At 39.0% G+C, this 12380-nt stretch overlaps 1 protein-coding gene across 1 annotated transcript; it reads left to right on the top strand.

Annotated features, from left to right (window-relative positions):
- Positions 1-2835: 2835 nt before the first annotated feature.
- On the top strand, positions 2836-5826 carry LOC110917237 (probable leucine-rich repeat receptor-like protein kinase IMK3). Its single transcript, XM_022161826.2, has 2 exons — positions 2836-4935; positions 5031-5826. Exons 1-2 carry the CDS (start codon positions 3087-3089, stop codon positions 5672-5674), a joined length of 2493 nt encoding a protein of 830 aa, XP_022017518.1. The 5' UTR covers positions 2836-3086; the 3' UTR covers positions 5675-5826.
- Positions 5827-12380: the final 6554 nt, after the last annotated feature.

Below are 12380 nucleotides of genomic sequence, written 5' to 3'. Positions count from 1 at the left end.
TACGTCGGGCAGAACCACGACAGCCGTTACGGAACCCTAGATCAATCGGGCAGCGTACCTAATACGTCTCCAGGGGTTATAATACTTACATCGTAGCAGAACCTCGCTATTTTAGGGGGTATAATGCCCGGGTATAGTAACGCCACTACAGAAAATTAAGAAAGAAAGAAAGATTTAAGCGAGACGGACTGAAGGCCGTTGCCTTCTATTTATAGGGCTGTAATCGCACTTTCTCGCGGCCCGCGTGAAGAACAGGCCAAGCTTACGCGGCCCGCGTCAACGCTGGGTCAAAGCGTAGCTTGGCTGGGTCAGCGTATAGGTCCGCCACGATGATGACACGTGTCATCACCGGGCTGCGCCACCATTTGAGACACTCGCGACCCGCATTAACTAATGGAATCTCTTATGCGGCCCGCGTCAACTAAAGAATTTAGCGGAGTCCGGTTACACCTTCATACGGCCCGCGTTAAGTTGAGGTGAGGTCCTACGCGGCCCGCCTCAGCTTAATAATTATTGTTTTTAATTTATTTTATATATTATATTCTAATTTGGGCTCGGTTTTCACATACGGGTTGCATATAAAGACATATTGATGTATTTAAAGATATATTAGGGTGTCAGAAATATTATGAGGGTGTCGGTTTTACCGAGGGTTGTTATAGTTTCGGGAGACGGCTGAAGACAGAAGAGCTGTCACCTTCATGATACATGGGGTCGGGCTCACCTGTGTGGGTATCCCACTCCTCGTTCATGTTGCACGGCCCGTGCCGGCTACTGATCGGAGTTCTTCGGTGAGGCTGAGTATGCTGGCTATCATAATATCCTCATGTGTCCCTGTGCGTATCGCGTGTGGTGTGGACACTCTGTCGCCTTAGCAATGGCGACCTTTGGCGGTGGTATTTTTCTGTGTACTCAGATGGTACGTGAGACGGCATGCGCTCATGATGAGGGGAGCTGTAATCCAGCTGCCTTGGCATTGGAGTTGCCACTAGAATCTGTTGCGCTTGAAATGGTGTTTGCCCTTCCTGTGCACATAGTTGTGCATACATAACATTCAGTGTAGCTTGATTTTTTAGAAGCCAAGAAGCGCGAGTCTCCCCTTCCGGCAATAGTGATGCTAATGTCGCCGATGGCCCCACGCCATGGCTCATTGGGGTCATGTTTTGAGCGAGACGAGTCCCACTTGCGTGCATACCACCAACTTCTTTGTATTCACCCTCGACGTACTCGCCATTCAAGTGGTTTTGTACGTGCGCGTTGTCCGCAACCTGGCCCGTTTGAGAGCGTAGACCGATGGGTGAAAATGGAATGCTCTAATCTGCCATGAGATCTAACAAAACTCAGAAATAAGATGAAAAAATGATTGTAAAAATCGATGGGCACCAATGAAGAAACACCAAGTTATTTCGGCGATTAGCTTGTGGTTAGTGTCTCGTCTAAATAAGGTTAATCGTCTTCTGAGCTCGATAAACAGCTGCGATGGTCCTGCAAAACAATCAACACACCGTGAAGATCTTTACAAGAAGGAGAATAGGGGGTTCTCCTTGTAACCACCCTCCGGAGTGAGAATAAGAAGCGATCCTTAAATCTGTAGCTGAAGTTCTCTATTTATAGCCGAGGTAAGTTGTGAAGGAGATGGACTAATGGGCCTTGGTTCCGAGATCGACAAAAGGAATTTCCGTTCTGCCTCCCCTGTCACGATCGTTAGTGTTTACAGGCGAGAGCGTAGTTGGCGCATGCTGAATGGATCCACAGGCCCTGACGGTTGTCCTTATTGTCTAGTCTGTCATCAGCAGTTAGGTGGAGATCATGGAGCAGTGGTTGGCGTACGCTGATTGGTGACACGTACGTGTCCTTGTGTACTTCTTGTCCCCTGCACCATTGCTTATCGTTTAACACGATAAATTACAGCCTGTCGAGCGCCTATAGGTCCACTGCTCTGTCAATCGTACCTTCCGTACTGTACAACATTGTCATGCTGGTGCATGGGGTCTCTGTGCTTACCGGGCAAATGTTGTATTCGATCTGCATTGGGTATAACCTCGCGCGCGACCTGAGGTTCGTGTAGTCGGTGCAAGGTCAGGAAAACCCAGTCTTTCACTAAGTGTTAGATTTGATCTATTTTGGATATGATCTCGCGCACGACCTGAGATCGGCACAAGATTTGGAACTATACTCCTTCAAGGCTTCTAGCCTATGACGAACAGACAAATGTTTTAGAGACTAGTCAAACAATATAATTATTTTAACATAAAAACATAATCGTATAAAAACACCATATAATTATTTTAACATAAAAAGTTTTATCTTTAATCATCGGAGAATGTCATGAAAAACATAATTTTGTATTCTGAAAAATGTACATTAACGTTACAAAACATTTATTGCTTAAGAACTATATTTATTTAACTGTATCTAATTGCTTAACGACTATATTTATTTAACTGTATTTTTTTTTTTAAAGTAAACTTCATTTACAAACAAGCCGACCTAAATCGGGCTAACGAAAAACAACGACCAAACAGCCTATATTTATTTAACTGTATCTAAATAAGAAAATCAGTAGCTTTTTTCTAATAAATAATAAAAAATATTATATAAAGCTATAACAAATGATTTTATGTTTATGTTTAAGCATCCGAGAACCTTTTTTTTAACGGCCAGAGATCCTTTTTTCTATTTTATTTGGACAGATTATTGTGCATAGAGACAAGAAGAAAAACATGAGAGAATATAGCCGTTGTAGATGTTGGTCAAAACCCTAATCAACCGTTTCAATTGCTACCGGTTCATGTTTTCTTCCGCATGTGACCCGTATCAGATAGCCGTTGCCCCCCTTCCTTCCTCAACGTAAACAAACATCACCCTCCCATCACTCTTCTCACCCACCCACCGTCTTCTCTCTCTTTTAAATATCATCCTCTCTCACTCCTCACTTTTCATCTTCATCTCTCTCTCTCTCTCTCTTTCCCTCTCTCTCATCAAGTGTTTGTTATTTATAAACAATCAAAAGAAAAGAAAAGAAACCCACATTCATCTTTCGTTAACACACTTTGCTGCTGCTTGATTTGGGGGGTTTTTTCTTCATGGGAACTCAACATGACTCTCTGAGTCATTTTCACAAACACTTGGCGTGCATAACAAACTCTGTTTCTCTTTGCAGGAGTTCATCCAACAATAGAGAACAACAACAACAATCACAACCAACCCGTTTTTCCTTTCAAAATACACTTATTTTAACTACTTTTGTTCTTATCCTCTGTTCTCATCTTGTTTCAGGTGATGAGGTCACCACCACAGTCACACTCTCAGATTACTCAGCTCTTGAATCCATCAAGCAAGATCTTATCGATTTCCGAGGCGTATTGCGGTCTTGGAAGGGTAGAAACGGTGTATGTACAGGTGGCTGGGTCGGTATCAAGTGCGATCAAGGTCGAGTCATCGCTATTCAGCTTCCATGGAAGGGATTTGGCGGCAAGATTTCGTCGAAAATGGGGAATCTTCATTCGCTCAGAAGGATCAGTCTACATGACAACCTGTTAGCCGGTTCCATTCCACAGTCGTTATGGCTGTTACCGAATCTACGAGGTGTTTATCTGTTCAACAATCGCCTTTCGGGCTCCATCCCACCGTCTATTACCCCATCTTTACAGAATCTTGATCTAAGCAACAATCAGTTAAATGGAACAATTCCTAATATTGTTTCCAATTCCAGCAAGATTTATAGATTCAACCTTAGTTACAACGCCTTTTCGGGTTCTATTCCTTCCAGTTTTACCCTATTACCTTCACTCACATTCTTAGCTTTAGAACACAACAATCTTTCCGGTCCCATTCCGGACACTTGGGGTTCGGGTGAACTCGTATCTTTCACCCTTGATCATAACTTTCTCACTGGAAGTATTCCGGCTTCATTAAGCAAGATGCGTAATCTCGAAAATGTTAATCTTGGTCATAATCACATTGATGGGGTTATACCTAATGAGTTTGCTAATCTTTCTAAGCTACGAATCTTGGATTTATCGAACAATGCTATCAAAGGGGGGTTACCCTCTTTTAGCTCTTCGAATCTTTCGGTTTTGGTATTGGATAACAACCGGTTGAATGGCCCGATTCCTGATGCTGTTGGGCATCTTTCTTCTCTCACTCGACTCGGGTTATCCCACAACAATTTCAGTGGCGAAATCCCGAAATCGATTGGTGAGTTGAAGAATCTTGATTCGTTTAATGTTTCGTATAACTCACTTTCTGGTAGTGTTGATTCTTCGCTTTTGAAGAGGTTTAATTCGAGCTCTTTTGTCGGGAATATCGAGTTATGTGGGTATAGCGTTTCGGCTCCATGCCCTGTTCCGTCCATTCCGCCTTCTCCGTCTGCTTCACCGATTGTTCAAACACCGAACAAAAAACATGATAACAGAAAACTCAGTACAAAAGATATCATTCTCATAGCAGGTGGGGCCCTGTTGCTGGTGCTGCTTCTGTTATGTTGTTTACTCCTTTGCTTCTTAATCCGAAAGAGGGCTGCAAGAACAAAGTCGAAGAATGGCAAAACCGACATTTCGATGCCAATACCAGCAGTAGCAGGGGCTGATGTTGTTGAATCAGGAGAAACAGGTGGGAAATTGGTGCATTTTTCGGGTACATTTGTGTTTACCGCTGACGATTTGTTATGCGCGACTGCTGAAATAATGGGAAAGAGTACGTATGGAACCTCATATAAGGCTACGTTAGAAGACGGTAACATGGTTGCGGTAAAACGACTAAGAGAGAAGGTGACGAAAGCGCATAAAGAATTCGAAACCGAAGTTTCTGAACTGGGAAAGATTCGGCATCCGAATGTTTTGGCCCTCCGCGCTTATTATTTGGGACCTAAAGGGGAAAAGCTTCTCGTGTTCGATTACATGCCTCAGGGCAGTCTAGCTTCTTTCCTCCATGGTATGTTTAGTTTGAATTCTCATTAATCTAATTTGGGTTTACGTCGATTTAATCTAATTTGGGTTTAATGATGTTGTTACTTGTAACTGTTACAGCTCGAGGACCCGAAAGTTTGATAAACTGGCCGACGAGACAGAACATAATCGCGGGCATAACAAAAGGGCTTGTTTTCCTTCATAACCAAGAGAACATAGTGCACGGGAACCTCACTTCAAGCAACGTGTTACTCGACGAGCAGAAGAACCCCGCGATTGCTGACGTGGGCCTCTCGAGACTCATGACAAATGCAGCGAATACCAACGTGATTGCAACCGCGGGAACGTTGGGATACCGGGCTCCAGAGCTCGCAAAGCTCAAGAACGCCACCCCAAAAACCGACGTTTACAGTCTTGGTGTGATTATGCTGGAGCTTTTGACTGGGAAATCTCCCAGTGAGGCAACCGACGGTCTGGATTTGCCGCAGTGGGTGGCGTCGATCGTGAAGGAAGAATGGACTAATGAAGTGTTTGACTTGGAGTTAATGGGTGATCCGGCTAATGTTGGTGGTGATGAGCTGCTTAGTGTTCTGAAATTGGCGATGCACTGTGTGGATCCTTCGCCTGAAGAAAGGCCGGACGCTGGTCAAGTTCTTGAGAAGATTCAGGAGATTAAACCCGAGCTAGCGGAGAGCTCGGGTGGTGATGTGGAGGTTACAGAGGCGGCTGCTGCTGCTGCAGGAGTTTCATCAAAAAGTGATTGAAGGATGGATATCTAATTGAATTTATAATCATATTCTTTTGTAAGATATATATGCATATTGATGTATAAGCTAAAGTGTGTAGATGTGTTCATATTGATTGAATTTGTTGATTCTTTTTGTAATGAGAAAATAAAACACCATTTATGTTGCAACTTTTTTGTCGCATTTTCTTAGTTACAAAGTTTTCTTCTCACATGCTGACTTAATTAGAAGAATGCACCAACACTTTGGATTCCTCGAGATTAATCGGATCGAGTTTTTTATATGTGAAGTTTTATGTATCATATTAAGATTTTTATACGTAAATATTTTAAGTAGCTACTAGGTACTCTTACTCAACTAGTAGCTAGGTTACTCAACTCATTTTTTAGGTTTTTTTAAACTGGCCGAAATTTAGAGGTTTTGACCAGAATATACAAAGTTTTTTGCCGGAATCGCCGATTTTTGGCTGACCGACTAGGCCCGACTAGCGATTAATAGACTTGATTAACAATTCTTGGCCGAATAGCGATTAATCAACACTGGTTTTGTTAATGCGTTTGGTTTCAGTGAATAACCACTCATTCCACTATGTTTATCCCGCAAATGCCCAAACCATGATGAACCTCGGTTACCATTTCATCGGTCTTTTTTTTTTAAATATCAGATCACAAAATATTGTCCATGTTATAATTATTTGATCACTTGGCAAGCTTGGTAAAATTGTGTATGTGGCGTAAAATATAAGGGTTTTTTTTTTTTTTTTTTGTTATGTTTAAATAGTTATAAAGGTTTGGGGTAAATTTTTATTAAATATTTCGACCGTTCTCCAACATTCTAAAAATTCCACAATGGTCGATAATGGGAAGCATGAAGATCTGGAAGGAGCCCACGATCTCAATGAAAATCCATTATGGAAAAGGAGGGGTCTAACTAACCCTTTCAACCATAGTGGGCACCTCCTCGCGGTGGCGAAACTTGATATTTCCGATTGGAGGGTCAAAAACGTATATACCTAAAAAAATTATAAAACAGGGAGGTTGAAAACGTATATACCTAAAAAATTCTATACGAAAACTACATACCAGACACACTACTGAGCGAAAAGTTCGGGGGTCGGGCACCCCTCCCGGCCCCCACAAAACTACGCTCCTGCCTCCTCGTGCCTAAGTAGTATTAAGTAAGTGTATTTGGAGTGTTCGACTAAAGAACGTTTCATAAAAGGACGTTATTGATTCCAACCGACAACCATAGGGACTGGAGTGTTCGTTCTTTTCAAATGAACGTGTGATTTGGTGTAAACCCCAGGGACTGAAATTAGTGTAAACCCCAGGGACTGAAATTATACTTTACTCTAAGTTGTAATATTCTTTTAATTCCTACATGTTAATGCTCAAATTATTCAAAAGAATTTATGCCGTTCAATATGTCGTCGGTTATTTATTCGCCAATTACATCTAATTACAATATAACATGATTATTTTATCGTTTACCTTAAAGGCATCCGTGTTGCGTATCTATGTAAAATATGTGTTAAACGGGGATGATCAAGAACACGTAAATAATCAAGGGTTCGATCACAACAATCGGCTCTTAATTTTTATTGCTTTATAAAATATAATTACAAAGTAAGTAAACAACGAAATAACTCAACTTTTTATAACACTAACAACTTGGATAGCAAGATAATTTAAACTAAACCTAACCCAATTTAAATTACAAATTTCACTCAAATAATCAAAATTATTATTATGGGTAAAGTTATTCTACAAAGACTTCTAAAAATAAAAAGTGTACAAAGACACAACAAATCACAAAATAAAACATATTGTCGAGCAAAATATAACACAATGTCGAAAAATATAACACAACGAGTTGCAAAAAAAAAAAAAAAGATACAATCACGCAAATATAGAAAAAAACACAATGATTTTAGTACTTAGATTAAATTTATAGATTAATTTATATTATAGTCCAAATTAAAGTTATTTGTATGTGTTAATTCGAATTTTGAATCAAATCGAATTTAAAATTTAGAATTTGTATTTGATTTACTGGACTCGAATTCGAATTCTTGACAATCAAATCGACTTATGGATAATCGAATCGAATTGAGTCGAATTTGTTGAATCCAAATCGAATTCCTTACCTAGCATCCACATAACATCTATAACATCAACACCATCATTATTGATTCTGAATTTATCAGTATCTTGATTCTCATTCCCTTATGTCATTATACCAATAATATACCCGTCCACCACACAAGTATAAATTGTTTTTGTTACGCTGTAATGTCTAAGGTTATTGTATCATAATTCTCATTTCCTTATGTCATTATACCGATAATAGACCTGTCCACCGGACGAGTATAGAACTAGTTTCAATCTGTACATGCATGGCAAGGGCTCAGATTGTTTTCACATTGTAGCACGTATCACTAGGTGTAGCGAATTCGGTTGTAGCAATACTCATTGCTTGTCATGCCGAGAAAACAAAAAAGACGAAATCCGAAAGATCATAATTGCTAAAATAAAAGATTGAAGCTGTTGAAACCCAAAGTAACCCTCTGATCAAGGCTAATGGCTTAAATCATGGAGAAAATAAATATGGAAAAACAAATAACAATTTTATAAATTTGTATGCAGATGGTTTTCAGAAGCTGGAGCATACCAAGTAACAGGCTTTTTGTAGTGATTTTACATGAAAATATATACATAAAATTAAACAATGTGGTCTCAGTGGATATATTAGAACTTATCTACAGGGACCCCATCTCTAACAACCTGATACAATTTTCTTTCCCTGGTCTTGTTCAAGCCTGCAGTGAAATGTAACTTGGCATCTTCAGAGACAATGGATGTGACTCTCACCCATATCACCACTTTGGTTTTCAATCCTTCTATTTCAGTTAGTTTTCCTTTCTCGATATGACACGTCACACTTGTCGAAAACCTCAAAACAGAAGAATCTCGGTAACTCACTTCACATATTTTTGGTATAGTCACCGTTAGCTTTTTCGCTTCTGCATCCAACACATATTTTATCGCTTCGCGAGGGAAGATACCGGGTGGTAGTTCATATTCCTGTAGCACATCAGCCAGTGGCTTTTGCCGTTTTTCTACAACCATAATTAATATTCATTAAAACATAACGAGGAAAGGAACAATACATGACTTGAAGAAACATAACATCACCTGTTGCTGAAGTCACCAACTTTTTTGCTCCACCTTTAATATTTTTTGGCACATCCTAAGACACAAAAAGAGGCAACATTTCAACATGAGTAAATTGTCATTTTAGTCCCTGAGTTTTTGTCCAAATTGTCATTTTAGTCCAAATAGTTTTTTTTTTCTCCTCTAGGTCCATGACTTTTCCTTTTTTCTTGCCATTTTGATCACATTGCCTAACTTAGTCTAAAAACCAGGTTATAATCAGGGGTATTTTTGGCATTAAATTATTATAAGGTTTATAAATTATGTTGTAAACTACCTCTGGTTATCACTACACAACAGTTATACCAAAAATACCCCTGGTTATAACCAGATTTTTAGACTGAGTTAGGTAATGTGATCAAAATGGCAAGAAAATGGAAAAGTCAGCGACCCAGAGGAGAAAAAAAACTATTTGGACTAAAATGCTAATTTGGACTAGACCTTAGGGACTAAAATGACAATTTACTCTTTCAACATTGTATCCTAACTTCTTTCTTTTTAGAGTTAAATGTCATTTTAGTCCTTGTGGTTTGGGTCATTTTGACAGTTTAGTCCAAAGGTTTCATTTTTCGCCTGTGGGTCCAAAAAAGTTTTCACCGTTGCTATTTTAGTCAACTGGGTTAACTTCATCCATTTTTTCTGTTAACAAGAAGAGCAATTCGGTCATTTTATATGTAACGTTGTTAACTAGAAGGGCAATTCAGCCATATAAAATGACCGAATTGCCCTTCTCGATAACAGAAAAAATGGATGAAGTTAACCCAGTGGACTAAAATGGCAACGGTGAAACCTTTCTGGACCCACAGACGAAAAATGAAACCTTTGGACTAAACTGTCAAAATGACCTAAACCACAATGACTAAAATGACATTTAACTCTTCTTTTTAAAATGAACTTATATTATCTTGCAATGTTTTACTTATTGATACAATGGAATTGTCATTAATGATGGTTGATTACAAAAGATAGATAAGTTTAGTTTTAAAATCCAACAACATGCGTGTTCAATTATGAATATGTTCAATCGATATTCTTAAAACTTGCATGTTGTTGGATTTTAAAACTAAACCTATCTATCCTTTGTAATCAATCATCATTTCCTTCAGTTTTTTGCTAACCCTATATATTTATATATATAGTTGTTGCCGTTCAAAAGAACAAAAGAAGTGGTGTTTAAAACGCTAATTTATTCATTACATGATTTAAATATTCATTGCATGGTTAAGTTGTCAAATTTGATGAATATCACGGTTACTATTAATTAAATCTATATATATATGAATGCAATCATGATATGAATATGAGAAGGAACTTACATTGATATCCTTGGTTACTTCTTTGGTTTTGTTACTAAACCAATAACCCATTAGCGAATCCATGTTCAATTCTGAATATGATCAATAGATATCGATATTCTTCGTGTTTCTCTCTCTAGATTTCCCCCAAATATCGATTGAGAGAGAGAGAGAGGATTTTGCTTTTTTTTTTTCTTTGAGTTTTCCTTCCCTCCATTTCATACCTGTTTTGCCTATTCGGTTCCGTAAAAAGAATTATCATTTATTCCACTTGGACGGTGTTGAATGCAAATAATATTTCCATCATATAATAATTGCTATTACTACCCCTCATATAATTCAAGAAATCACTTGGAAAAAATGGCATATATTAGTAAGGGGTGTACATATTTGCACACCAAAGCCTAGCTTTATATACACCGCGTATAGGTCTATATGTGACGTATAACCGCCTTTTTCAATTTTCAAGAGAATCTCTGATTCACATCATGTGTTCACTTTATATATGCCGCGCATAGGCCTATACGCAACGTATTTAAAGGGTGGGTTTTTTACCAACATTTTTATTCAATATTTATTGTTTTAGCAAACTTTTTTATTAAATATTTATTGTCAAGAAATCTAATTGTTGTTCATATATACAAGTATGATGTTAACTTTTACTAAACAATTCTATTTCATTTAAGTTAGCTTCTAAAAATTAAACTCATGTAACAATTGTAAAATTTTGTATTTCAGGAATTCCTATAAAATCATACAGTTCAATTGTTACCAACAGCCTTTTTTTTTTTTGTAATATTTTGATCAGCTTTTTTTGTGATTTTTTTAATATTGGTGTAGGCTCCGCTTCTTATAGGTTATGATATCCGGAATATGACTGCGGAAACTTTTGAAATACTAAGGAAGCGGGTTTTAAACGTCGAGAGTTAAAGATTAGAGAGGCATCTTTGTAAGACGCATTCCCTTGGCCCATAAGCTTTTATCTCAAATCTCTTACACCCTCTTGCCTGGAATTTGACATGAACGTGCCCCATCTTTTATATGCTATATACCCAAGGTAATACGTGACCACCCCTAGTAACATGCTAGGTCCGCCCCTGACTTCTATAAACGGGTATTAGTAATTTTGTATCTCCAGGTTCTCAACTCTTTTTCTTTGTTCAGGGCATGGCAGCTGTTTTTGGCAATTTACTCAGCATGGATCTCCCTGCCAACACCAAAATCTATGAGGTAAATGCCTCAAAGTCTTGATGATCCTTGATGTAGTTTTGTTTGCTTGAGTTTGTACTTGATTGGTCTTGAGTATGTCGGGTGGCGATATCTAGCATCTTGCTATATGTAGTTTTTAACCCGTCGATATGGTGGAATAAAGTTGTGTTGTTGTTGTTCAAAAAAAAAAAAAAAAGGGCCTCAAAGTCAGTTCTAAAATATGTAGTTTTTTACATTCTATTATATTATTATTATATGTAGTAGAAAAACAAACTGGAACCAACAGTAGTGCTCCCATGGAAATTACAGCTTTGTCCCTGAAACGAAATTACAACTTTGCCCTTACCCATATGTTGTGTTGCAGGTTTGATACAAAAAGAAAGGGGGAGAACATAAGGGAGAGAGAGCGATGAGAGAGACCAGAGGAAAAGAGAGAAATAAGAGGAAGCTAGAGCTTGACTATGGTTACAACTACGGACGGCGGCGGCACAGTTGTTTAGCAACGGAAAGTCTAGCAGCGATGGCGGTTCACGATGATGGATATGTGGTTAAGCGACTCTAGGGTTTCGAGGACAAGAACATGGCTGTGCGTTGGTAGGTTGTTGGGTGGCCAAAAAAGGTCCTGGTCGGCTGTTGAGGGTTTCGAAGACAAGAACAAAGAACCGACTGATGCGATCTTAAGACCCTAACTATGCTAATGATTCTGTTTTTTTTAACGACACTTTTCTTGTGTTAGGCTACCGCACTCTCCAAGTTGGAGAGCCCCGTTGCCCCACTCCGGCCAGACTATGTTGTCTTAACCAGGCCCACGCTCGCTTCCGAGTTTGGCTTGGGCTTTTCTCCAGGAAACCATACCGCCCCACTTGACAATCGTTGTGCCACCACAAGAGCAGAACTCTCTTGCGTAACACATGGTGGGACGAAAACCCGAGTGGGCTCAGGATAGAGCCTGACACCTCTACAAGGAGGCTAGGATCTATCTATCATTTATTGCCTTATTCACCAAAG

The sequence above is a fragment of the Helianthus annuus genome, chromosome 13, assembly GCF_002127325.2.
Source record: "Helianthus annuus cultivar XRQ/B chromosome 13, HanXRQr2.0-SUNRISE, whole genome shotgun sequence".
Classification (NCBI taxonomy): domain Eukaryota; kingdom Viridiplantae; phylum Streptophyta; class Magnoliopsida; order Asterales; family Asteraceae; genus Helianthus; species Helianthus annuus.
This window is presented reverse-complemented; position numbering and strand designations above follow the sequence as displayed.

What these genes read in the sequence shown, in the direction of transcription:
- LOC110917237 (XM_022161826.2), top strand. Translation starts at nt 3,087, where the DNA reads ATGGGAACTCAACATGACTCTCTGAGTCATTTTCACAAACACTTGGCG. An exon ending in TCTAGCTTCTTTCCTCCATG is followed by an intron (nt 4,936 to 5,030) that starts GTATGTTTAGTT and finishes TAACTGTTACAG; the next exon opens with CTCGAGGACCCGAAAGTTTG.